The following is a 24,297-nucleotide window of genomic DNA, read 5'->3' as shown; positions in this document are numbered from 1 at the left end:
AAAAAGGCTTGTGCAGAGCCTCAATGTGAGGACTGTTATCAGAGAGACAGGTATATTAAGCACCTTCCAAAGACAAGCATTTTCAGGTGTGCTGTTTGAAGCATACTAGGAAATGTGTCCCCCAACACAATCTAGTGCTGTTCAGCAAGTGCTGTAAATGCCATTGAGGCCCCTGTCCCCAGCAGGGTCAGTGCTAGTTTACTCCTGTCCCCAGTGCCTGTGGCTGCCTTGTTTTGTGGCTGAATATGCAATCCAGCACATTATCCTTAGTGAAAAAGGCAGCCGAGAGATGCAGCAGGGAGCAGCCGAGCGTGGGAGGACTGCGCTGGCCCCGTTTGGCTGCAGCCTGGATCAGAACAACATAAACAGCATAAAATGTTTATCTCACCTGTTTTTTTTGGACTGCAGAGGGATCAACTTAGTGGTGCAGCTTTGCTCCTTTGCAGTGTTTTCTTTCCAGTGTGATTCAGAGGGACATCAGGTATGCCTGCTTGTAGCCTCCTGCCCTTTTCCCCTGTTGTCCTTGGAAGACTTGAGGTCTTTTCACCACGGGGTGGGGGGGGAAAGGTGTGAGAGTGAAGGAGCCAGGCCTGGGAGAGCAGGGAGCTGCGTTCTGTGCTCTCGGTTACCAAGCGGGCAGGAATGCAGCCAGCGAGGGCGTGAGCTCAGTGCATGGGAGGCAGGAAGAGCAGTCGGTCCCTTCCGTCTCCCTCTACCTCTCCGAGCCTGGCCTTGTCCTTCCCCCACCCCTCTGATTATTCATTAACTACACTCCAGGAAGTACTTTGCAAATGGTGAAAATTAAGCCCTGGGCTTGAGGCCTGAGGTTTGCCTGACCTGGAGCTACCTTCTTCTTATTCCGCCTGGGAGCGGGCGGAGTTCGGGGCTTCGCCTGTGCGGATCGGGCTCAGGTGAGTCAGGGAGGTGCTGCTGCTGCTCCAGCACCCCGGCGCTCCCCGCCATGAGCATCCCGCCCTGCCGGGAGGCTGCCAGCCCGCCTCGCCTCTATCAAGGTCTTTGATCTCTCTCCCAAATCCGTCTCAAGACCCTTTCTTGGTAATTCCAATATTGCTTTATTTTCTTTAGTAGGACCCCCTTGGTTGAGGGCTGTGGTACTTCCTCCACCAGCTCCTGTCAGTCCTCCATCAGTGGGGATCTGAGAGACAAGACCCTGATGCCATCCCGTGGGTGAGTGCTGTGAATGCTAGTTAGGGCAAGAAAACAAGAGTTGTTGGTGAGAAAAATAAAAATATCAGCAGTAGGAATCAGGCACAGAAGGGAAAAGCCCCCACTTTCTAATAGACCTGCCTATTAGAGGTAGCCAGAGGGCCTGCTCTCTGGCAGGGGTAGCCAGAGGATTGGAGCTTGCTGTGCTTTATTACTGTTGCTCCTTCCCACTTCCATAAGAAGCAAGCCGGGTTTGTGATGCCCAGTCCCTTGCAGTTCCTCTGCCACCCTGCAGCTGCAGCACCTCTGAACGGTTTCGCAGAGAGATGTCAGCTGCCCGGCCTTTTAAATCCTGGTTATTCCTTTATTTGCTGCAGTCTTTCTGGCCCTTTATGGAACAAAGAGCAGCACATACAATCATCACAGTCAGTCCAAACAGGCACCCTGCTCTGGAGACTGCCGTGGCAGGGTGTCAGGAAATGGCATTTGCTCTGGCATTACTCTCTGGTAAGAACTGGGGCAGCCACAGTGTCCAGCACTATCCTGGTGAAGAGCATGTGGCTTTGGCCAGTCACACGAGGATGGTCCATCTTGCCCCTTCCCAAGCAGCCTTTGTTCTGTGCTAATGACTGAGCTACAACGGAGTTCTGTACAGAACAGCAAAACCTCCTGTCTCAAATCATCTCAGTGCTCTGAGGTTTGGAAGTAACAAATGCAATGCTCATTCTCAAATTGAGCTTCAAATTATCTCTCCCCAAACATGAGGGAAGCATGGAATGATAAAGTTGTTATCTGAGCAAGAGGGACACAGTGTAAAGGGGAAAGCAATGAATGTGATACTAAAGAAAGCGCCAGCACCTGCTTTTGTAAAGGCAGATATGTAAAATTGGAAGGTTTTGAGGGACTTAACAGTCTTGTGGATAAGGCAGGTCTGGCCAGTGCAGTTTGCTTGGATTTAAATAATTTGATGAGTCTTTAAATAAGGCTGAAATCACGGCACTAAAAAAAAAAAGAAAAAAGTTTTCTTGAGCAAAGAAATGTAAATGGAAAGTGGGAATTAACATCCCATTTTTACAGCAAAGGGAAGTAATCAGTGGTCAGATGCCTAGTCTGAAATACACGCTGTTCAGTATATTCCCAAGTGACCTGGGAATACAGCTTGGTGAAGTGAGAAAATTGGATGTTGGTAGAAAGTTATTCAGGGTAATAGGGTGGGAGTTGACTTGTGAATAGTTTCAGAAAGACCCTAATGGCAGTGAATGAGTGGGCAGTAGAACAGCAGATGAAAAGGCTTATGTAAAACAATGTTCATACAGAAAAATAATTTAAAAATTGCATATAAAACAATGACTATGAACTAATTGTAACCTCTCTAGAGTGAGACTTTGATTATAGAAGTCCATGCAATTGTCAGTTTAATACTTGGTTGTGGTGAACATCAGAAATCGTCACTGTCCATGACTCACCAGCATTTTGCATTTTGAACACCACAGTTCTGTGCCCACCTTCACTCTTATCTCCTAATCAAGATGCCAGAATTGGAAATATCTCTGAGAGGGACAGCAAAGGTGTTTAGAGGTGTAGAATAGTTCTGTACAAAAAGAACCCCTTAGTAGGGCTGGAGTCTTCACCCTGGGAAAGAGTTGAGGATGGATACAGATGTTTCAGGTCTGTTACCACAAACAGCCTGGAGCAGGGAGGGGAGAAACAGGAATCACCCACGGATTTTCCTTTTTTTTACAGCAACCAGGTGTTAAAAAAAAGGAAGGGAACAGGTTATAAGCGAGTCAAAGGAGGGGGTGTTTCTGTGACTGAGCAATGAAACTCTTTGCCAAAGGATGCAAAATTTGTTATGCATTTGGCAGTTGACTACAAGTAGCTGCTAATAGAGGCTTAGGAAGTACAAGGGCAAAAGAAACTCTATACATAATCTTTCTCTGTGCTCTTCCTTTGACAACCATTGTGACCTCGGGATTGCCTAGTCCCAGCCCCTGCTCACAGCAGAGCTCACCCCAAAACTAGCTCAGGTGGCTCAGGGCCTTGTTCAGGTGAGTCCTGACACCTGCCAGGGTGGAGGTTCCTCAGCTGCTCTGGGGACCTGTGGCAAGTGCTGAACCACCCCTTGGCGGGGAGCACATATGCAGTTTTTCCTGATACCTAATCAGAATCTCCCTTGCTGCAGGTGATACCTGTTGCCTCTTTTCCTTTTGTTGTGTCCCACAAAAAAGAACATGACTCATCATCTCTAAACCCCCACGGCCCCTTTTAGGTAGTCTCAGACAAGTGTTAAATGCCTCCTTAAGCATCTTTTCTTCAAGCTGAATAAACCCACCTTGCTCTCTGCTATGCTTCAGGCTCTTCACTGCATTAGTGGCATTATGCTGGATCCTTTCCAGTTTCTCAGGGCTTTTTTTTCTTGCAGCGATCCAGATGTGTGTCTTTTAATTAGCTATTTCATTTATCTTCAGCTGTAAATTTGTTACTGCGCTAGCTGTGGCCTGGTTCCACGAGGGATTTACAAGATGAGGTTCTAACACCTATGTTGTACTGAAAGCCAAGCAGTGTAGGAGTAGTCACTTTGCTGAAATCTCTTGACCTCTTAATTATATTAAAAAGGCTCAATTATAGTGTTATTATATTTAGTGGCTCAGCTGTTCCATGCTGCAGCCATTTGGGAGAGTGACCTCGAAGATACCAACTGATGGTTTCTCTGTGGTGACATTTTCCTCCCTTACTGGTGGTTTTTAATTAGATGGCTCAGATCAAAGACACCGGGGCAGCTGCATGCATCCACTCCTTTCTTAAAAGGAAAGCAAGGAAAAGCATAAACTCATCTGTAAATTATGTGATATGGGATTAGTGTCCACAAAAATGTTGTCAAGGGATTACACTGCACCGTGTGGCTTGTTCTTCTGGATGATAGTGAGTTACATGGGATAAGTCCTCTCTCACCCTTTTTTTTTCTGGTCTGGACTCTTTGCTACCTTGTTCTTTCCCTGTTCCTTTGTGTCCAACTAATGTTCAGTTCTTCAGACAGATTTTCTCCTTCAGTCAGTGTAGGGTGCAGGGGTGCCTGAGTTTTGGTTTTTTACTGCCATGGCTTCACATTGACTCAGCATACTCTAATATTCTTTTGATATCAGGAATTGTTTTCTAGGACTTCTCCCTGGAAGTTCCTGCCTTTTTTCCCTTATCTATAAACAACACTCGTTTCCTGTTCCTGCTAGATTGATTTAGGTGCCATCTTTCAGGTGCAACTTCTACAACTTTGTGCAGAAGTTCTTCCCTTGAGTTGGTCCTGTGCACCTGAAATCTCCTTGGTTTTTAATATCAGTTCTAAGTCAGTACCTCTGGCTGCCGGTGGCTCACCACACCCCAGCTCACCATGTGCATGAAACCAGAAGCGTTTCTAAGGAAGCTGTTTTAGGTCCCTGGGTTGCCTTTCTAGCAATGAAGTTTAGCTTCCCACTCGTCTCTCCTGTACTTCCCTTTGTTGCTGGTTTCTGTCTTGGCCACGAGTTTTTGTCTAGGTCTTAGCTCGCAGCCTGTTCATTTTTTTGCAGGATTTCCCAGTCTGGTGGTGTGTGGGGAAGTCTACAGCTGCTGCCATTTGAAATGAGCAAGGTTCTTGCTCTTGCTGCTGCCTACACCACACGGGGTAGCTGAGATGGCCCCAGGGAAAATTCAGGCTCCTTTGCCAGCTGGATTGCACTCTTAGGCCACTGCTTAGCTCCCATTCTTTCACCAGAGCTGCAGTCCTTGAAACCAGTGTGGTGGGCAGAGCAGTCATGGGCCACAGCTGGAAGCAGCTAGGTGACTGGAATGGTTTTCCTTTGTTGTGTACCTGGTTGTCCAGGTTATCTTCTTTGGCCTCAGTATGCGGTGCTGGGATTTTGAAGGTCCTCAGTTCAGCTCCCTCTGGATTGTGTGCGGGTGGGCTGGATTGAGTGCCGTGTGGCTCCCTGTAGGTAGTAGCTGTTTGTCCTGGTCTCTGCCTGCCTTCCTTGGCAGCTTTATCACTCTCTCCCAACCTCCCCATCCCTTCTGAGCTACCACTGCCTGTGTCAGTCCCATCCCATGGCAGGCTGGTTTCAGGCAGGCACTGCTGTGCTCAGAGCACTAGCCTGGACCTTGAAGTCTGAAGCCTTGGGTTCACAGGGATTCCCCTTTGTGCCTCTACAGAGCATGTAGGAGATTTGGGACCATTTATGTTGCTAACTGGCCTTTTGGAGGAAAGGGGAACAGAGGACGTGCAGAACTGAGTTTCATGAACATGGCCAGAACCCAAGATGCATGCAAAGAGTTAGCCCTTGTGTGCTAAAGACAGAGACCCAAAAATAATAGGGGCTATGGGGAGGAAAGACGCAAAAGGAGAAGCAGAAGTGTATGCAAAGCAGCTTGGGGCTGCGGAGTGGATGGCTCAGAGCCCTTCCTGTTCCCGGAGCTGCGCATGCCCCGCTGTGTACGGGCTTGCACCTGCCCGTGCCCAGCGGCGCTGCACAGCGGACCAGAGATCAAGGCACCTATCCAGGACAAGGTGGATGGAGAGGGTCTGGATGGACTGACAGTAGACTCCAGGAGAGATACATGGCCAGCTCCCAAGAGGCACAGGAAGAGTTTGGCGTTGGGTGCCCCGGCACAGACCTCCAACTTCCCTTTCCTTCCCAGCGCAAACTGATTTTTCCTCTGTGTTTTTTGGGTTGCTTTGGTGGCAGCCACTTGGCCACCTCTTCTTTCTCCCTACACAATGGTGAGGTAAGACGGTTTGAGAGGTCTGAGAGGTCTGTGTGTGTAAGTAATGGGACTAGAGAAGTAGGATGGATCAGGGCAGAGATGGCCCTGGAAGCTTTATGTCTAATGGGAACCATCCATAGGCTGGGGGAGGCATTGGGCAGGAAGGGACGCTCCTGCTCTTTTTCACCTAAAAAACCTAGGGATGCTGACCAAGGACCATTCTTCATCCTACAAATCTCCACAATAATGCCTGGCCTTTTTTACTGACTTGGTCTTTTATTTTCTCTGCTAGGTGGTTTCATCGTGACCTGAGCGGGCTGGAAGCCGAAGCCTTACTGAAGGGACGAGGTGTCCATGGGAGCTTCCTGGCCAGACCCAGTCGGAGGAACCAGGGGGATTTTTCTCTGTCAGTCCGGTAAGTAACTTGGACCCCAGCTTCTGTCTCTGCAGTGTTCCATACACAGATTGCCTAGATCCTCACACATCCTATGGCAACTTCTTCATCCTGTCTCTATTCCTTTGAGTTCTTTTCAAGCTGTAAAACTACCTCAGCTTCCCAGCTTCTTCTAGAGCCTCCCTCAAGTTGTCCAATGAGCTTCTCTTTCCAGTCGTCTCCATTGAAGGGGATGGTTTGCTCTGGTTCCATGGTGGGAGGTAGTACAGGACACTTTTCTGCCCTTTTTCCAACCACCTCATTGGACTGCCCTGTGCTTTATTCCACAGGGTTGGCGATCAGGTGACCCACATCCGCATCCAGAATACTGGGGATTTCTATGACCTGTATGGAGGGGAGAAGTTTGCCACCTTGTCAGAACTGGTGGAGTACTACACACAGCAACAGGGCTCGCTACAGGACAAAGATGGAACCATCATCGACTTGCGATACCCACTCAACTGTTCTGACCCCACGACAGAGAGGTACAGGGACAGCAAGGCAGCTGCTGTGTCTGTGATGGGATGTTTCATGGCCTCCTTTCTGTCCTGCCTGCATCCCCAGAGCAAATCCTGCAACAAGTACCTCCTGCCTTTCTTAACCTCCTATGTGTCCATGGAATAGCTGTGCATACCTTGATACATCAGAGCAGACCTAACAGGGCTCTATTTTTACTTCTGGTTTCCGGTTGCCTTTGCTATTTATATACTGTTTCTGAAAGCAAAGGCTGTGGTGTCCACTGTGGATCTGCAGTGGTCTGTGGAGCGCCATGTTGTGTGGAAGCCCTCAGTCCTGCCCCAAACCTCCTTGGTTATTCTAGGCCTGGGTGACTCACGTAGCTGAGAGCAGGACCATGTTCCCCTGCTATTCCTGGCCTGCTTAGTCTCCTTCCTGTCCCTGCTTTGCATGTGTCTCTGACGCCAAGTTCCTAAATCAAATCAGGTGGTTTTGCCCTTGTGTTTTTGCCCTTTGATGCAGCTCAGGGGAGCTGTCATGCCCTGCTCTGGGGTAGACAAGTCCTTCTTCCACAGGTCCTTGGGCACCTGGAGGCAGGGAGCAGAGATGCCCTGGGCCGAAACATCAGGCTACACCCCAGATTGCTCTGCAGTGGGCTCAGGCTGCAGCAGGGGCAGGTCTGCTGCTGGCTGTCCTCTCCAGTCAAGGCCATTGCATCTTGGCCCTGCAGTTTCCTCCCTTCCTTCTGCGGTTGGAAACTTACCCCCTCCCCCCCTTGGGCTCTTACGAAAGCTCCTCTCACTCTCTCCCCAAGTGATTTTCCGTCACGTGGCTTTGAGGAGCTGGGCTTTGCTGGGGGAGGGAGGAATGGGACCCATTAACCCCATCCTACCTGTGGAGGGGAGGCTGGGAGACCTCTTTGATGAGCAGGAGGTGCCAACCGATCCCAAGGTGGCATCTGAGCACATGGTGGCTGGACAATTCTCTGAGAGGAGGTTCAGAAATTAATGACAACTGTGCACTGAGAGTCACCACCTGCTTCTTGCAGTGCATGAGGTGAGGGTCAATAAAAGTTACTTACTGAGGCCAATAACTATGTGAACCTCTTGCTGTATGTGGAGCAACCCCCTGCTCTGACCAGATGCAGGGGGAAATGAATGAATGCCCCAGCTGCCTCCATAACTGGGCTGTGGCCTCCTGAACTCCACCTCCACATTGTTAGGGGAACAAATAGCCCCCTAACAATGTGAAGTTCACCAGTACCCTGCCAGGCCTTCCCTGTTAGCTGCTCCATGGGAAGTAAGTCCATTCCCACATCCCCATGGCAAGGCAGTGAACACCTTGGTCAAATGGGGATGCTCCTGACCTTGTGCTAGGAGAGCAGGAGCTGTTGAGTGTTTGCACTGAGGACAGGAATGTGCACATGGATCAGCTCCTGGTGCTCACTCCTGTGGCTGGGTGGTTGCTGCAGTGTGATGTGCCTAGAGAATGGGAATTATCCTTTGAGTGAAGAAAGGACTGAGTTTCAGAAAGAGGAGTTGCTGGAATGGTTCTTTAATGGATCTGATCCAAACACAACCACCTGGGTGCTGCTAAACCTCTTGGGAGAGTTTCTGACTCAGTGGGGGCTTATTTTTGTTTGAGTGTTTGAGTTTCCAGAGCCCCTTGCAGCAGTAAGGCAACGATCCAAATAAGACTGTGAGGCGCTGAAACACACAGACTATGCTCTCCCAACTGGTGTTCCAGGCAGAAAGTATCACTTACCTGTGCCTCTGTGTGTGTCACACAATGGATAACACTTGGTGCTTTCCCACTGTGTCCTCTGGTACAACCTCCTGCTCCCTAGGTCCCTTCTGTCTCCACCTCATCCCTTGCACTTTCCTCTTCTGGCCAGCTCTCCACCTTCTGTCTCATCTGCTTTTCCCAAGACCCTGCTCCTCCTTCCGTCTCTCATTCCTTCCTCTCTGTCTCCCCCTCTCTTTCTTCTTCCCTTGTCCTTCCCCAGTGTTGCTGTTCTTCACTCATCAGCTCAAGGGCGTCCACTTCCTGCATCTCCACCTCTTTTCTGACCCTTTCTTGTTCTTTCTTAGGTGGTACCATGGGCATCTGTCAGGCCCTGCAGCTGAGTCACTGCTCCAGGCCAAAGCCACCCCTTGGACCTTCTTGGTGCGGGAGAGCCTCAGCAAACCTGGGGACTTTGTCTTGTCTGTCCTCACTGACCAGCCTAAACCCGGGTCTGATGCTCCAGCCGGGGCAACCGGTGCCTCTGGGACCCGGCTCAAAGTCACACACATCAAGATCATGTGTGAGGTGAGCAGTGGGAGGGCAGGAGGAGAGGCAGTGGTCTGATGGATGTTACCAAAATGGCTGTCACGATTTCTTCTGTTTCTTTTGTGTGCGATGAGGAGTTTCCAAGGAGAGAATGCAACTGACCTTAAATGAGATTGGAGGGCAATACACTTTCTCTGGGCTTTGATCCACTGAGACCACTGTGCTATGAACTCTGTGTGCTCAGGACAAACTCCTCTGACCTCCCTGCCAGAGGAAATACTTTCCTAGATGGTGCAGGGTGGTGCCTATGGATCTGCACCTCAGCATTGTCTTTTTCCTGAGCGTCATCAGCTTTGTCTGTGGGACAGGGGGAGAGAGGGGGAGCTGTGCAGCCTGGAGAAAGCTCCAGGGAGATCTTACAGGACCTTCCAGTACCTAAAGGAGGCTGGAGAGGGAGTTTTTACAAGGGCATGGAGTGATAGAGCAAGGGGGAATGCTTCAGACTGAAAGAGGGCGAGTTTAGATGAGATATTAGGAAAAATACTTTACTATGAGGTTGGTGAGGCACTGGCACAGGTTTCCCAGAGAAACTGTGGATGCTCCATTCCTGGAAGTGTTTTGAGGTGAGGCTGGAGGGGGCTTTGGGCAACCCAGTGTAGTGGAAGGTGTCCCTGCCCATGGCAGGGGGTTTGGAATTAGCTGCCCTTTATGATACCTTTCAACCCAAACTATTCCATGATTCTGTTATAAATTAGTGAGACATTACACATTCTTCCTCTGTTTAGAATGGACGCTACACAGTTGGAGGTGCTGAGATGTTTGACAGCTTGACAGATCTGGTGGAGCACTTCAAGAAGATTGGAATTGAGGAGATGTCTGGTTCCTTTGTGTACCTGAAGCAGGTAAGTCAAATTTCCTGGTTTTTAGGGACCCTTTGGAGGGACTGATTTGCTGTTTGTTTCTGCTTTATGTCCTTTTCTTTCTTTTTTCCACAGTGCATAGAGGACACTTTGCTCTCTCACTCTCCCTCTCTCTCTCTCACACACCTATTGTGTTTTCCCATCCCCAGCCCTACTATGCTACAAGGGTGAATGCTGCTGACATTGAGAACAGAGTGCAGGAACTGAACAAGAAGACAAGTCTGTCTGAGGAGACATCCAAGGCTGGATTCTGGGAGGAATTTGATGTAAGAGACTGCTGGGGAGTGTTATTTGGCTTTTTCGGAATTTTGCATGCACTACCTCATTCTCCATCCTCGATTTCTTCCTGTACACAAATTCCTTGTGTGTCTTGTCAATTCATTTCTGAAAGGAGTCTCTATTTGGAACCAGTTCCCCTGGGGAATGAGTCTCATCTTTAAGTGAATCCAGTGAGGTAAAAATGTGCATTTTTATAGTTGGGAGAGTGAGTCACCAAGACAGTAAGGGCACAGACTTCTTAAGTCTGGGTTTGGTTTTCACTTCTCTGCTCCCCCACAGCATGTCCATGTGTCATCAGAGCCACCACTGTGCCTCCTAGTGCCTACCTCCCCTGTCACACATGGTGACCTTGCCATGACTATTCTTTCTTCTGCTCTCAGAGCCTGCAAAAACAGGAAGCCAAGCACCTGTTTGACCGTCATGAGGGCCAGAGACCTGAAAATAAGAGCAAGAACCGATACAAGAACATATTGCCCTGTGAGTGTTGCTTCTCCATTATAAAAAAAAAACCCAAATGGACACAGACAAGAAATGAAGAGCTGTCCAAGCCATCCCTGCCTCAGCCTGCTCTGTCCTCCAGAGCAGGTTACAAGGTGTATTGAGGATTTAAGAGCTCATTAGGGAAGTCACAGTCTTTTCTTGTCCTTAAAGGAAGGAGGGAGGGTTGCATCAGACTCATTAGCTTCTGTGTTCCATCACAGAGGCAGAGAGATGGGAGGATGGAGTGAGGTTGGTCTGAACCCACAGAGGGAGAGCTGAGGCTATGGGGCATGCACTGGGAACCGTGACTGAGGTGGCACCTGGCAGTGAGGGAGCTCTGTGTGCCTGTGCCTCATTGCACTGTTTATTCTTTCACTGCACCCTCAGTTGATCACTCCAGAGTCATTCTTCAGGGAAGGGACCCAAATATACCTGGATCTGACTACATCAATGCCAACTATGTCAAGGTGAGATTCCTGAAAGAGGGCTGTATGCCCAAAGCAGGGGAAGGCCTGCCTGTACCTGCAACCCTCCTGACTCTCCCCTGTCCACACTCAGAACACCCTGATCAGCCCAGATGAGTGCACCAAGACCTACATTGCCAGCCAGGGCTGCCTGGACACCACAGTCAATGACTTGTGGCAAATGGTGTGGCAGGAGAACACGCGCATTATTGTGATGACAACACGGGAGGTAGAAAAAGGCCGGGTAAGTCGCAGTCTGGAGGTGTCTCTTTCCCCTTTCTGCCATTGGTCTGCTTTCTCTCTCTCTCCTGCCTTCTGCCCATCCTCACCCTGCCCTCTTTGCCCACACAGAGCAAATGTGTGCCTTACTGGCCAGAGCTGGGCGGCATGAAGGAGTATGGTCCCTACCTTGTGCAGAACACTGGGGAGCACGAAGCACTGGAGTACAAACTCCGGCAACTCTGCGTGTGCCCGAAGGATAATGTGAGTGTGTCTGACCAAGGGCTGCCATCCAACCCCTGGGTCTAACAGCCACCATACACCTAAACCTGGGAACTGCTGGGTGCTGTGATGATGTTGCTGTTTTATCATTCCTGGGGCTGCTGTTCCCACCTGGTTTGGGCTGGAATCACACTGCTGGAATCACCAAGAAGTGTGCAGGAGACAGAGATTCCCTCTGGCTTCAGACTCACTTCTCCCTGGGATAGAGGCCAGGGACAGGGCTGGGTTGCAGTTTTACCAGTGGAGTGCTTTGCTATTCTCAGGGCAAGGCTGTGCGTGAGATTTGGCACTACCAGTACCTGAGCTGGCCTGACCATGGTGTGCCCAGTGAGCCGGGAGGAGTCCTCAGCTTCCTCGACCAGATAAACCAGAAGCATGAGAGCATCCCCAACTCAGGGCCTATTCTGGTGCACTGCAGGTTGGTACAGAGGCTGGAGTATCTATCTAGGGACAGATACAGAAAGTCTTTCCTGCTGTTTCCAGCTATACCCCAGGACTTGTGAGTGAAGAATATGCCAGTCCCAATATTTGCTTTTTTCCTCTTTAATGTCCCCACACCAAGCTCTCTACCTGTTGAACTTGTGACTCTTGTGGCATTGCTGAACAGCTGCTGCAAGAGCCACATGCTTCCCCAGAAGCAGCTGCATTTTGTTTCAGGAGCTGTCTTGCTCTGACCTCTGCTTGTGCTCTCCTTGCAGTGCTGGGATTGGCCGCACTGGGACTATCATCGTCATTGATATGATAGTGGAAACAATCTCCACCAAGGGTAAGAGGACCCCAAAGGATGTCAAAATGAACTGGAGTACCTAGTAGGGCTTTAAGTTCAGCTGTAAAGGGATGAAAACTATCAGGTGGGAGAAGATCCTGCCATGGCCCTAAGAAAATTGTTCTGCTGGATCCCTGTACCATATCCACTTCTTATGGCTTCAGCCTTCCCTGAGCTTTGGGTGTTCCTCCAAGGCCAGACTTGAAAGATACTGAGCAGGGGGAGAAATAGGAGGTTCATACAGGAATAAAGAGTATGGAAGGAGGTGGAAAACTTCTTGACTGTCCTTCACTGTGGCTGCTTTTGGTAGAGAACTGGGAGAGGGGCAGTGAACATGTCTGTAAGCTTTTCTGCTCTTTGCTAGGGCTGGACTGTGACATTGACATCCAGAAGACCATCCAGATGGTGAGGGCCCAGCGATCTGGGATGGTGCAGACGGAGGCCCAGTACAAGTTCATCTACATGGCCATCTGCCAGTTCATAGAGGCAACCAAGAAAAAGCTGGAAGTTATACAGGTGAGAAAAAAGGGGCTCCAGTGCCCTGTGAGCCTAAGCCCTGCATGGTGCTGGCTCTGAGCCCAAGTGCTCTGTTTCACAAGATTTAAGCTAACACTGAGACCTACACAGACTACAGTGGTGCAGTAAGATTTGTGTCCTTGTTCCTCTCTTCTAAGACTTTTAAATTCAGAGGAGAAGTTTATTAGCAGCTCAAGTACCAATCCCTTTGAACTGCTAGACAGTGGTTAAATTTTAATGCAGTTAACTATGTTCTGAATAATGCCACCAAGTGCTGTTTTGTTACAAACTTAGTTTAGGACAAGCAGAGACATTCCTTGCCTCTTCTTTCCTCTTTGTCTTTCACATCCTAGTTTTGCAGCTGCAAGATCTTTTCATGCTATTTGATAAGTAGTGTCTTTTCTCTCTCCTTATAGTGTCTGGCAGCTGTATACTGTAGATCCTGCTGTTATGATGTTCTTTAGCTGAAATTTGGTATTTTTAGGTGTTCTAGTGCCTCCAGAGACTTGTTGCCACACTGTTGCCTCCTGTACAAGGCTGCATTTGCAGCTGCTGCTCACCTCTGGCAGCAGTGGTTGACAGTGTGCCGAGCCTAGGCAATTCAGCAATCCACCAACTTCCACTGAGATCCTGGCACAAAGTGGGGTTTAACAGCAGAACTCTCCCAGACCACAGTCTTCTAAGCCTGTTTTTTCTCTCCTGCAGTCTCAGAAAGGCAAGCCAAATGAGTGTGAGTATGGGAACATCGCCTACCCCCCGGCAGTGAAGAATGCACACCCCAAGGTTTTACGAAAACCCTCCAAGTAAGAGCTCACCTAAAGCAGAGGCCCAGCTCTGCCTGCCTCTGACAAGTCTGCCTGCTGGCTTGACTGGCTTTTTCCTCTTCCTCACTTTTTCCCTGGTCTTACAGGCAGAAAGAGGAGTCAACAGTCTATGAGAACTTGGGGAAAAAGGAGGAGAAGGTGCGGAAACAACGCTCGTCAGAGAAAAAGCAGAAAGGCTCACTAAAGAAAAAATAATCATACATTGCAGGTAGCCCTTACGGGGGTTGAACCTGGGCTGCAGGACTGGAGCCCACATCCCAGCTGGCCTGTCTAGCATTCCTTGCTCTTGGACTGGAAGGAAGCCTTGCCCTTGTCTCCCGTGCCAGCTTTCAGTGCTGTGACCTAGAACGCTTTCCAGCCCAGCTGACCGACTGCACGGCCCCCCTCTGCAGGCGAGCAAAGTCTCTCACTGCCCCCTCATCATCCATTAGCAGGAAAAGGTCATGCTCCTCCTTTCCTTGCTCCCTGAGCACCGGGGCCCAAACTCACCTTTGCTGTGTCAGCTTCAGTGGAATTCTGAGGGAAGAGCTAAAGGAAGGTCATCCCAGGAGCTACATCTCTGCCCACTACTGTGAGTTAGAGTTTAGCCTGTTTGTGTTCCCTGAAGCCTCAGCTTTTCAATTATGGAAGTTTTGGCCTGTTTCAGCTCAGCTCTCCTCTGCAATTCAACAGGAGACTTCCTCTTTCCTGAATAGCAACCTTCTGCCCCTCTTATCCTTTTGCTATCTCATCCTTCACCTGGATGCTGTAAATATATCAGAATTTGATGTGATGGCCATGTTTTCTTCTTTGTTTGTAAATAAACTTGTATTTGTTTGACTACCAGGTGCCAAAAGGTTTTTTTCTCTAATTTCTTTGAGTATTAGCTGTACTCCCGATTTTACCTGCAGACCTGTAGAAATTTACAAGGATGGCTCCAGCCTAGTTTTCCTGATTTCCTGTTGCCTTCAGGTTTCTGAACAGAAGCTGTGACCAATTATGGTGTCTCCTTGCTGTGAGGCTCAAGTGGTGGTGGTCATCAGGGAAGTCTGAGCACTCTGACACAGCTTTCGCACCTATATTTTACTTGTGGGTTTTCAACATGTGAACAGACAAAGCCACAGCTGCTCTGACCTTGTGCTGGTAACAGTGCTGCTTCCAGCAGCAGCCTGGTCCAAAGGCTTCCAGAGCCCCTTTCCCACCATGATTTATACACAATACATTGGGAGGAAGGACACTCCTTGCTGTCATTTGATATAGCAAGAAAGTTGGCTGGAAGCATTTAGGAAGACAGAAGATACTTTGTGAGCAGACCCTCTTTCCACGTGCTGGATTTTAGCTTCCCTTATCCTGTGAGCCCATAGGCCTCTGTGTGCATTTCCCAGCTGGTTTTGCAACTCCATTGCCACTAAAGGAAGAAACAGGAAAGGGACAGTGAGGGAAATAAGGGGCAGAAGTAAAAATGGGTGGAGGGACATACACTGTGTTTCATGATGCCAGATACCTTCTTTTAAGCAATGGGGAAGGGGCTAAAGTCCTAGTCTAAGGAAACACCTACCTTTGCCTTAGACCCCTGAGTAGCTTTAAAGAACAAGATCCAATTGTCTTTCTTCTTAAAAAGCTATGCCACAGCATAAAGCAAGGCATACCAATGGTTAGCTTAAACTCTACCTGAAGCTTGAAAATGATGACATCTTGTGGAACAAGCTCAGGTTACAGAGAACCTCATTTATGTTCAAATCGCTGAGCTTAATGTGTCCATAATGTCCAGTCTACAAAAAATTTAGACTGAACAAGAACTTTCCTGATTGCACATCAAGAAATACAGCACTGTCATAAACATTCTACTCTTCTTTACATAGGATCTGTTACACACAAATACTTTGGGGTGACTATTTGAGAATGCGTTTTCAAAGCTGTTTCACAGAATTTGTACTTCCTTGATGTTTCAAGTCAAAACATATGGGTATTAGTTATGGCTCTGATTGCCAGTAAGCTTTAAACCAGGAATCCATAGCTGTTCCTTTAAACATCTTGTGCTCTGCTTTACCAGAGGAAGAAGTCCCTAAAGGCCTTTCTTCTTCCCTGGAGAGCTCAAGTTGGAGGTTTGTAAAGAGATGGTTGATTGTAAATAGACATGGTCTTATGGGTGGCTGTCTTGACCACCATGATCATGAAATAGCTGAGTTTAAAATCCTGGTGATAGGAGAAAAACTCTCAGTTAGTAATCAACAGCCTTGAGAATCTGTGTAAGTTGATGTGGAAGCTGGGAAATGTCCCAATTTTCAAGAAGGGCAAGAAAGAAGATCTTAGTAATTACAGATCAATCTTACAGTCTTACTCTGGTGCCTGGTAAAACTTTTGAGAAAATTAGTCTGGAAGCTATCAAGAAAAAGACTTGAAAGACAACACAGTCATAGATCAAAGTGCGCATGAGTTCTTGAAGGGAAAGTCATGCCTTACCAACTTAATAACCTTTCACAACAAGGTTACCCACCTAGTAGTCAAAGGAAAGGCAGATGTGGGTGTTTTTAGGTTTTGGCAAAGCTTTTGATAGTCTCACCATATCCCTCTGGACAGCGTTCAGCGTACAACCAGACACGTACATAATTTAATTCACGCAAACTTGAACAAGAACAAATGCCAGATTCTGTACCTGGAATGCTGTAATCCTGGATGTAAATACGGACTGAAGCATGACACTGGGGTGCAGCCCTGCAGAAAAGGCTCTGGGCATTTGAGTGATGGCAGGCCCTGCCAGGTGTGTTATGCTGGGGTGTACTCAGCACAGAATGCTTAACTGACAAGAGAAGTGAGGGTCCCACTGCACTCAGGTCCAGCCCCGCCACCACTGTGTGCAGCTTCATGTTCCACAATACAAGGGTATAAAAATATTATAATGTGTCCAAAGAAGGGCAACAAAGACATCAAGGAAAGATGTGACTTACAAGGAGCAGCTGAGGATACAAAGTTAGTTCAGCTTGGAGAAGATCAAGGGCTGATCTAACACCTCCTCATCAGGGGCAGCAGAAGGGGGGTGCTGATCTCTTCTCTTTGGTGTCCATCAACAGGACACAGGGAATGGCTTAAAGCTGCATAGGGGGAAGTTTGGATTGTATATCAGAAAAAAGGGTCATTCACAGGGTGACCAAGCTCCCCAGTCATGACACTGAGTCTGACTCTGTTCAAGACACATTTAGACAATGCTCTCACTTATAGTTTAACTTCTAGGTTGCCCCAGCCTTAATCCTTGTGAGTCCCTCCCAGCTCAAGACATTCTAAGATTCTATGAAAACCTCTAAGTCCTAAATCTTGGTATAGGGCAGCCTAGAGGAACAGCAAAGAAGCTACCCCTAAAGAACACAATATCTTGCTGTTGAAACACAAAGGAGAGTTTAGTCAGTGGACGAAGACTCCTCCTCTTTTCAGCCAGGAAAACAGAGAGGGGAAAAAGTCCAACGTGTAACAATGCAGGCCAGGACACAGCAGAGAGATGCTTCTGTGATCAGAAAAAGCAGGTAAACCTACCCTTACCAGCAGCCCTTACAGGCAAGCCAAGGAACCAGCCCTGGTCACCCACACAGCTGCATGAGCATCCAAACATCTTTCTTCTCTCCCCACACTGTGTTGATCTGCCAGTGACCATGAGTGTATTTCTTTCTTTTGTTCCTTTCCCTTCATCATCCTGATTCTAATTTCAACCAAATAAAATCTCCGTTCCACCTCCCACTACATGAAATAACCTCTTTTTTCCCATGCACTAAGTACACTTAGACACAATATAAATTTGGTTGTTGGTAGTTTTTTTTTTTTTTTTTTTAATTTTTACAAATATTTGAAAGCATCACTGAGCAGACAGTGACACAAGTAAGATTCCAGCAGTGACAGGCACCCAATGAATGGCATTGTCCTGAATTGAGTCCCAAGTTCTCTTGGGATCAAGAGTGAAAGAGAAAAAAATTTACTACAAAAAAAAGCCTGGTGCTGATGGCAGAAGAACTCCCTCACTTGGCGAAAAAAGAATTTGATATCCTACACAAATCTAAATATTAATGAAGATTAGAGGTAAATATCCACATGGGTTAATACCAGTAAGCCCCTTTGCCCCCTCTCCAAATTTAACTGGTGGGATGACAAAGGAATTACAGCTGCTTAGAGGCAGAGTCCACTCCTGTAAGTGAATCACCACAGATGGAGTAGAGGCATGGGGACCAAATCTGGCTACTGGATTAAAAACTTCATCGTGAGGACAAACAATACTAGTGGAGGGAGTTCAAAGATCCTCACTCTTATCTTCTGCTGGTCAGCGACGCTGGTTCTAGGAATCTTCAGCTTCTTTCATTTCTTCCCTTTGGGTAGGAGACTGTCGCTGAAAGGGAGACAGAAGGGAGTCATCAGTCCAGACAGCACAAGCAAAGCTGTACCAGCCCCTCAATACAGATTCTGAAGTATGGGATGTTACACCCTAAGGATCTGGACTTCCAGGTCCTTTCTATCAGGCAGGGTTGGTTTTTTTTTTTTTTTTTTTTTTTTTTTTTTTTTTTTTTTTTTTTTTTTCGCAAAGCCCCTTAAATCTTCTGAAACAAATATGACAGAATCTGGTCAGAGGTGAGGAAGAAGGACATTATAATCAAAGATCCCACAGAAAAGAAACCAACTCTGGTTTCCCTTCTCAATTCTGAGAAATCTAAGCTTTTAACTGCATCCTGTTAGCACTGCCAGCTGGCACTGCCTTTTTCAGTAAACACTGGACAGATGAGGCAAAGCCACCAAACTCCTGACAGTTCTGAAAGCAGGAAAAGGCGTGTTCTTGCATGAACTGGAAAGCTTTTGGAGAGTAACAAAAGCATCTTCCCTAGAGATCATCAGCCCAAGCCAACACAAATTCCCATGATCATCTGCCTGGCTCCTTACAGCCCTGTCTGCCATAACCACAGGATGCCCTGTGCATGTGATAGACCAGGAAACATTCCAGTTACTCCCGCCTTTCCATGCAAGGCTCCTTATGAGGCACACACGGAGCTCCAATTACTGCACACTCTCATCTATATGTTTGTGTGGTCCCTGCAAGGAAAGCTTCAAGTTTCACATCACAAATGGCAACTGAGGTAGAGGTTGGAATAAACCTGCTGGGGCCAAAATGGCCCAGGCCAGAAACATCCCAGGCACCAGGAAACAGTAACACCCTGGTTCCAGTACTAACAAAGGGATCAAAATGAACAGTGCCTTACCTTCCTCTGTGTCAGCAGATGCAGTAAGGGGTGGAGGGTGGGAAAGAAAAGAAACAAGAGTAAATTGATTAGATTTAACAAAAATCCCCATTTCCAAGAGAGGCTGCTCCCTGCTTGGCTGTATCCTCTGGCATCAGGCTCCCGTCAGAACAAGATCCTGAGAGAGCTCCAGGAAGGGGAGCAGCTTCCCAAGTAGGGTGCAGACAAACCCAGGCACCCAGCCCCTTTACCTGGTGAAGGCCTCATCCTGCAGGTTCAGTACCAAGTTATCTGCTGTGAGATAGACACGGTTTTGTGAGGCAGCAATCTGAAAAAAAACCAACATTACAGGCATGGCATCGAGGACTAAAAATGCACATGGAGCAATAGCACTAGGAATCTGTCTCCCTCTTCAGATACAGCACTCGTGTTTCCTTCACTTAAGACCTCAGTTAAATAAATGCAGTTCCCCAAAACAACTCCCTAACTTCCTGACTTCCCATCCCAGAGCCATCAGACTTTCTAAAAGAAGTGCTCATTCTGTCTCTCTGTCACAAAGACCCTTGATCCCACATTTATCTGTTCCCCTTTCTCAGCTGCAGGTAACCAAAAACTTTTGGTGGCTACGGCTGAGGGTGGGTGATGGAATCTGATGTGGATCTGGCCTTGTCATATGAAGGGCATGAACTCTGAGCTTCACATCTAATTGCAGATCCTTGCTAAGTCTTAAGCTCTACTTGAGCAGAGAAGGGCTGGGCAGGAGCAAAGATCAGGACAGAGCAGATCACATTCGCCTTAAATTCATCATGTGGCCACTGGGCTGGGGGACAGCACAAGGACTGCAAAAGGACGAAGGAATTCTGTGCCCCAACACTCACCGTTTTTGAGATGTTTTGAGCAGCTCGGATCTTTCGTAGCTTGATGTAGCCTGGATTCCTGCTGAGAGCTTCCCCGAGGTACAAGGGAACAAAAGTTAAGGAAAATCCCACAGAAGCTGCTTACCCTCAAGGAATTCTTCCTAAGCCATATTAAAGAACATCTTAGTGGGCAAAAAGCAATCTCTATGGCAGTAACATGGGCCTTTGGGCAGGCGTGTTTTCACCTGCCCAAATGAAGGACATTTTGGATTATGGTCACACACGGCCAACACCAATCAAACTTTACCACAAGGAGCACAGGCTCATGGCCTTCTCTGCTCTGCCTGTGGCCTCAGATGAACCTCGCTCCAGCTGACTGGACAAGGGGGGAAAAAGAGCAGTGACCTACTTGAAGCCATCATCCGATCACAGTCTCCTAAGCATGAGCCCAATGTGACAGATTCTCAGGGCTGTCAAGCTCACAAGCCACATCCCACAAAATCTCCTGAAGCAGGATATCATCTTGGCAGCTGTCGCTTCTCCCTCGGCCTGAACTATCTTCTGCTTCTGCTCCTGCTTGGCCTTCTCCACCAGGAACTGGGCACGCTGTGCCTCCTGCTGGGCTGCAGAGAGAAGGGACACAGGCATTGGAACCACATTGTATCTTCCAACAGAACCTGAGAGCTGAGGCCCAGGGACTCTGCTTCCCAAAGAACCAGTAACATTCTGGGACCACATCCAATTACAAAACGTATCTGAGAGCCCTCTACCTTATACTGAGTAAATCCCACAGCACCCAGACCCTCCACATGTAACCCCCACAGTGAGCAACAGAGTCCCAGTCTGAAGAGGAACCTTAGTTTTGGGAACTCAGTCCCTCCTATGGTCTATCCCATTAGCTACGGCTTTCTGGAAACACTTGTAAAATAAACCTCTTCAGCTCTGTTACTAAGGAGGCTTAGAGATTTGTAACCCTGTACCTGTACCCATATAGTGACACAGCAGTGACACACTAGCCTAAATTCCACTTCCTTGTTTAATAATTCAGGGAAAAGGCAAAGGCAATCCACCCTTTTCAGGCAGCAGCGGAACTCACCCACTTGCTTAGCCTCCACAGCAGCTGTGTATTCACGACTGAAGCTGAGCTCTGTGATAGCCACATCATCCAGGATGAGGCTGAAATCCTTGGCTCTCTCTGTCAGTTCTCGCCTAATGAGCAGAGACACCTGAAACACGAACACAGCAACAGGAGTAGCACCAGGCACAGGCTGCTCCTCACTTCCCGCGCACCCCACAAGTGAGGCACAACTCTCTTCATAGTGTTGGGAGAGACGTTTCCCAACCCAAGCTCCAAACCATCACCGAGTAACATACCCACAGCCATAAAAAGCATTTTCAAAACTCTATGACAGCTCGTTTGTAGTTACTATTTAACCGTTCTATGCAAGTAACACTGTGACAGTAAAAAAACCTTGAAAGCGTCTTTTGCTTTCACATCCCACCACATCCAGTTCCACAGTTCCCAGTTTTGGCAATAAGCATTTCCTTCTCCACCTTGGATTTGCTACTGTTTTCAGGCTGTGCTTTCATAACTGTATTCCAGCACAGAAAAAGAAGAAATTACCACATTTTTTTTTTAGCCTGTATCACATCTCTTAATTACAGTAGCTACTTGTCTAGTGTAGCTACTCCACTTTTTTTGCCTGCTTTAGGTGGGTGTTGCTGTTAGATACTTTGATTTATTCTACATTTACTTGCCAGCACCTTTTTCAGGCAGCCTGACAAGTGCTGCACCAAATATTGACCTTAACAGAAACTATTGCTACAGTATCACATGCTTGGCCAGTCGAGCATTTGCTTTTACTTTAACTGCAGCTGTTTCTGAGCAGAACTCTAAATAGCAACAGAAACTTTTCCTGTGTGAATTGTGAGTGCACAACTACACCAAGTCACTTAATCTTTTTCTGATTATCAATCCTTCAATACCACATCACTTTATAATAACAAGCACTGGATGGATACTTGACAAGAAGACAAATGTAATTCAGTTTGTTCAAAAATTTCAGAGATCAAAGAATGATTCTTGCCTGAGATCACAGATGCCTAACAGCCTTTGCTTTCAGTACAACCAAAACTCTCACTGATACTCTTTGCTGTCCCATCTTCTCCACACATTCTCCTTCTACGTGAAGACTAACAAATCCCTGCAGTGCACTCCATGTGGATGAGCACAAAAGCCTGAAGCCCCCGACCAGGGGGATACAGATAATCTCTCATAACAAAACCTGGACATTCAGTTCTACTCTTTGGTGCTTTTGACATGGATCACAGATGTGGTCCCTGATAGTTAAAAGATGCTTTGTGTTTCATCTAACAACTTTTCCTCTTCAGCACCCTCCTGGTCCTGCAGGACCTCCTGTAAAACCTTTTAAAATAAGACCAGCACCTCCTCTCCGCACCAACTTCTACAGGTGATGAGAAACCTCTGGCAATCAAACCACTACAATACAAACTTTCACAAACAGGCATTTTTAGGTCAGATATTTCTAATACTTTGCAACACTCTCCCAGAGAGCACTCTAAGCTTTTTCTAATCAGTGTCTGCATGGAGGGCGCCAAGACAACTGAGCCAGGCACTTCTCAGTGGTGTCAAACAATAGGACAAGAGGCAACGGGCAGAATCTGAAACGCAGGAAGTTACACCAGAATACGAGGAATAACTTCTTTACTGTGCAGATGACAGAGCATTCTAACAAACTGCCCAGAGAAGCTGTGGAGTCTCCCTCACTAGACATTCAAGAACCATCTGGAGGCAATCCTGTGCCATGTGCTCTGGGATGACCCTGCTAGAGCAGGGAGGCTGGACCAGATGACCCACTGTGGTTCCTTCCAACCTGACCCCTCCTGTGACTGTAAACAGAAGTTATCTGTTACCCTCCTGTAGCATCCATCACTGACAGGTCAGTGCTTTGTTCACTGCTCATTCCCATTGTTTTTCAGACCTTCCAAAGCTGTTTAATTCGCTCTGACAGTCATCCTGAGATCTGTATTTTTAAAGCCAGTTCCACTGACCCCTGTGGACCATGAAGCAAACCAGCTCTCCCTCCCCCAGTGCTACATTTTGGTGCAGTTTTGCACTCTGAGTACCAACAGACCCACTTTCCTCCTCAGAATCTGCCAATACAGTATTTGTACCTGTACTGGAACCAAACTGTGTGTGGGACACACTTCCCACGTGGATGCACCACCTACCAGTTGGATACAGCTCTCCCCCCCCCCCCCCCCCCCCCCCCCCCCCCCCCCGCCCACAGCTCCCCTGGGGGCTGGCCTGCGGGCAGGGCTCACCTGTGCTCTCTGTGTGATGAGCTGCGAGGCGTTGAACTTGGCCACGACGCTCTTGAGCACCTCGTTGACGATGGAGGGCAGGACGCGCTCCTCGTAGTCCAGCCCCAGGCGCTGGTACATGCTGGGCAGCTCGGCCGCGTTGGGCCGCGTCAGCACCCGCAGCGAGATGTTCACCATCTGCAGGTCTGCGGGCAGGGGAGGGGCTCAGGGCAGCCCGCCGAGCCTCCCGCAGCCCCTCGCCAACAGGGAGGGCAGTAATAGCACAAGAAGCAATCAGCACCGACTGGGAGAGGGACGCTTTAGTTGGGAATTAGGAGGAAATCCTTTATTGTGAGGGTGGTGAGGCGCTGGCACAGGTTGCCCAGGGAAGATGTGGATGTTTCAGCCCCGGAGGTGTCTGACACCAGGTCAGGTGGGGCTCTGAACAATCTCGTCTGGTGAAAAGTGTCACTATCCGCAGCACAAAACTATCACTAAAGGATCTTTAAGGCCTATTCCAACCCTTTAACCTTCCATAACGGTTTGAGCAGCGCCAGAACTGCGGCCGAATCCCCGCCCCGCGCCTCCCACCTCGTGGCCCCTTTATCTCACCTTTGGAACCAGTGGGGGAGGAGATTTTCCGCGGCCGCGCTCGGATGTCATAGATGATGGGATACTGGAACCAGGGGATCCTGCGGAGGGCGGAGGCGCGTTAGGGGCGAGGGCCCCGCCGGGGGGAGCGGGGTGGGGGCCGGGCCCTACCTGAAGTGCAGCCCCTCGGCCAGGATGGTGTCCTGCTGCACGCCGCCAATGCGGTTGAAGAAGATGGCGCGCTGGCCGCCCTCCACTGCGGGGAGAGAGCGGAGGCTTGGTCAGTGCGGGCGGCGAGCGCGAAGGCTCCGAGGGGTTGGGGGGCGACTCCACTCACCGATGAAGACGGACTCTCGCACGCCATAGGCCAGGGCACCGGCGCCCAGCAGCAGCTTAAGTGCGGTGCCGACGCCGCGGGGCCCGGTCGGCAGCCGCCCCGCCAGGTCCTTCAGGTTCTGCGCCATGGCCGCCCCGCCGCCACCCCCGCCGGGAAGGACACCGGAAGGAGCGACTATCCTACCGCTC

The 24,297-nt window shown here is 48.6% G+C and overlaps 2 protein-coding genes across 4 annotated transcripts in view; one reads left to right on the top strand and one right to left on the bottom strand.

Moving 5' to 3' along the window:
- PHB2 (prohibitin 2) overlaps positions 1-24,264 on the bottom strand; it is a 241,086-nt gene extending 216,822 nt beyond the window's left edge. Inside the window, exons 1-8 of the mRNA XM_083885083.1 lie at positions 24,110-24,264; positions 23,944-24,028; positions 23,794-23,873; positions 23,203-23,387; positions 20,954-21,083; positions 20,377-20,480; positions 19,879-19,956; positions 19,227-19,328 (exon numbers count right to left, since the gene is read on the bottom strand). Of these exons, the coding sequence (XP_083741209.1) occupies positions 19,248-19,328; positions 19,879-19,956; positions 20,377-20,480; positions 20,954-21,083; positions 23,203-23,387; positions 23,794-23,873; positions 23,944-24,028; positions 24,110-24,236 (870 nt within the window). The 5' untranslated portion in view covers positions 24,237-24,264 and the 3' untranslated portion in view covers positions 19,227-19,247. The remainder of the gene's footprint in view (positions 1-19,226; positions 19,329-19,878; positions 19,957-20,376; positions 20,481-20,953; positions 21,084-23,202; positions 23,388-23,793; positions 23,874-23,943; positions 24,029-24,109) is intronic.
- On the top strand, positions 778-14,630 carry PTPN6 (protein tyrosine phosphatase non-receptor type 6). 3 transcript variants are annotated; one of them, XM_083885069.1, is made up of 16 exons: positions 778-911; positions 1,090-1,188; positions 6,194-6,316; positions 6,625-6,819; positions 8,881-9,100; positions 9,847-9,963; positions 10,131-10,247; positions 10,641-10,737; positions 11,128-11,207; positions 11,299-11,448; positions 11,556-11,687; positions 11,969-12,123; positions 12,404-12,471; positions 12,836-12,987; positions 13,693-13,790; positions 13,898-14,630. In XM_083885069.1, exons 2-16 carry the CDS (start codon positions 1,175-1,177, stop codon positions 14,004-14,006), a joined length of 1,827 nt encoding a protein of 608 aa, XP_083741195.1. In that variant the 5' UTR covers positions 778-911; positions 1,090-1,174; the 3' UTR covers positions 14,007-14,630. The 3 variants fall into 3 exon arrangements, with proteins under 3 accessions (XP_083741195.1, XP_083741194.1, XP_083741196.1); XM_083885068.1 differs by having other exon boundaries at positions 1,087-1,188; XM_083885070.1 differs by lacking the exons at positions 778-911; positions 1,090-1,188 and adding an exon at positions 5,388-5,922.
- Positions 24,265-24,297: the final 33 nt, after the last annotated feature.

This window comes from Zosterops lateralis (genome assembly GCF_965231275.1).
Source record: "Zosterops lateralis genome assembly, chromosome: 2".
Lineage (NCBI taxonomy): Eukaryota > Metazoa > Chordata > Aves > Passeriformes > Zosteropidae > Zosterops > Zosterops lateralis.
The sequence above is the reverse complement of the archived record's forward strand: the minus strand, read 5'-3'. Positions and strand labels throughout refer to the sequence as shown.

Bases quoted from the DNA above. Each gene is read 5' to 3' on its own strand.
- PTPN6 (XM_083885069.1), top strand. The intron at 6,820-8,880 runs GTACAGGGACAG...GTTCTTTCTTAG, and splicing joins TCTGACCCCACGACAGAGAG to GTGGTACCATGGGCATCTGT. The intron at 9,101-9,846 runs GTGAGCAGTGGG...TCCTCTGTTTAG, and splicing joins ACATCAAGATCATGTGTGAG to AATGGACGCTACACAGTTGG.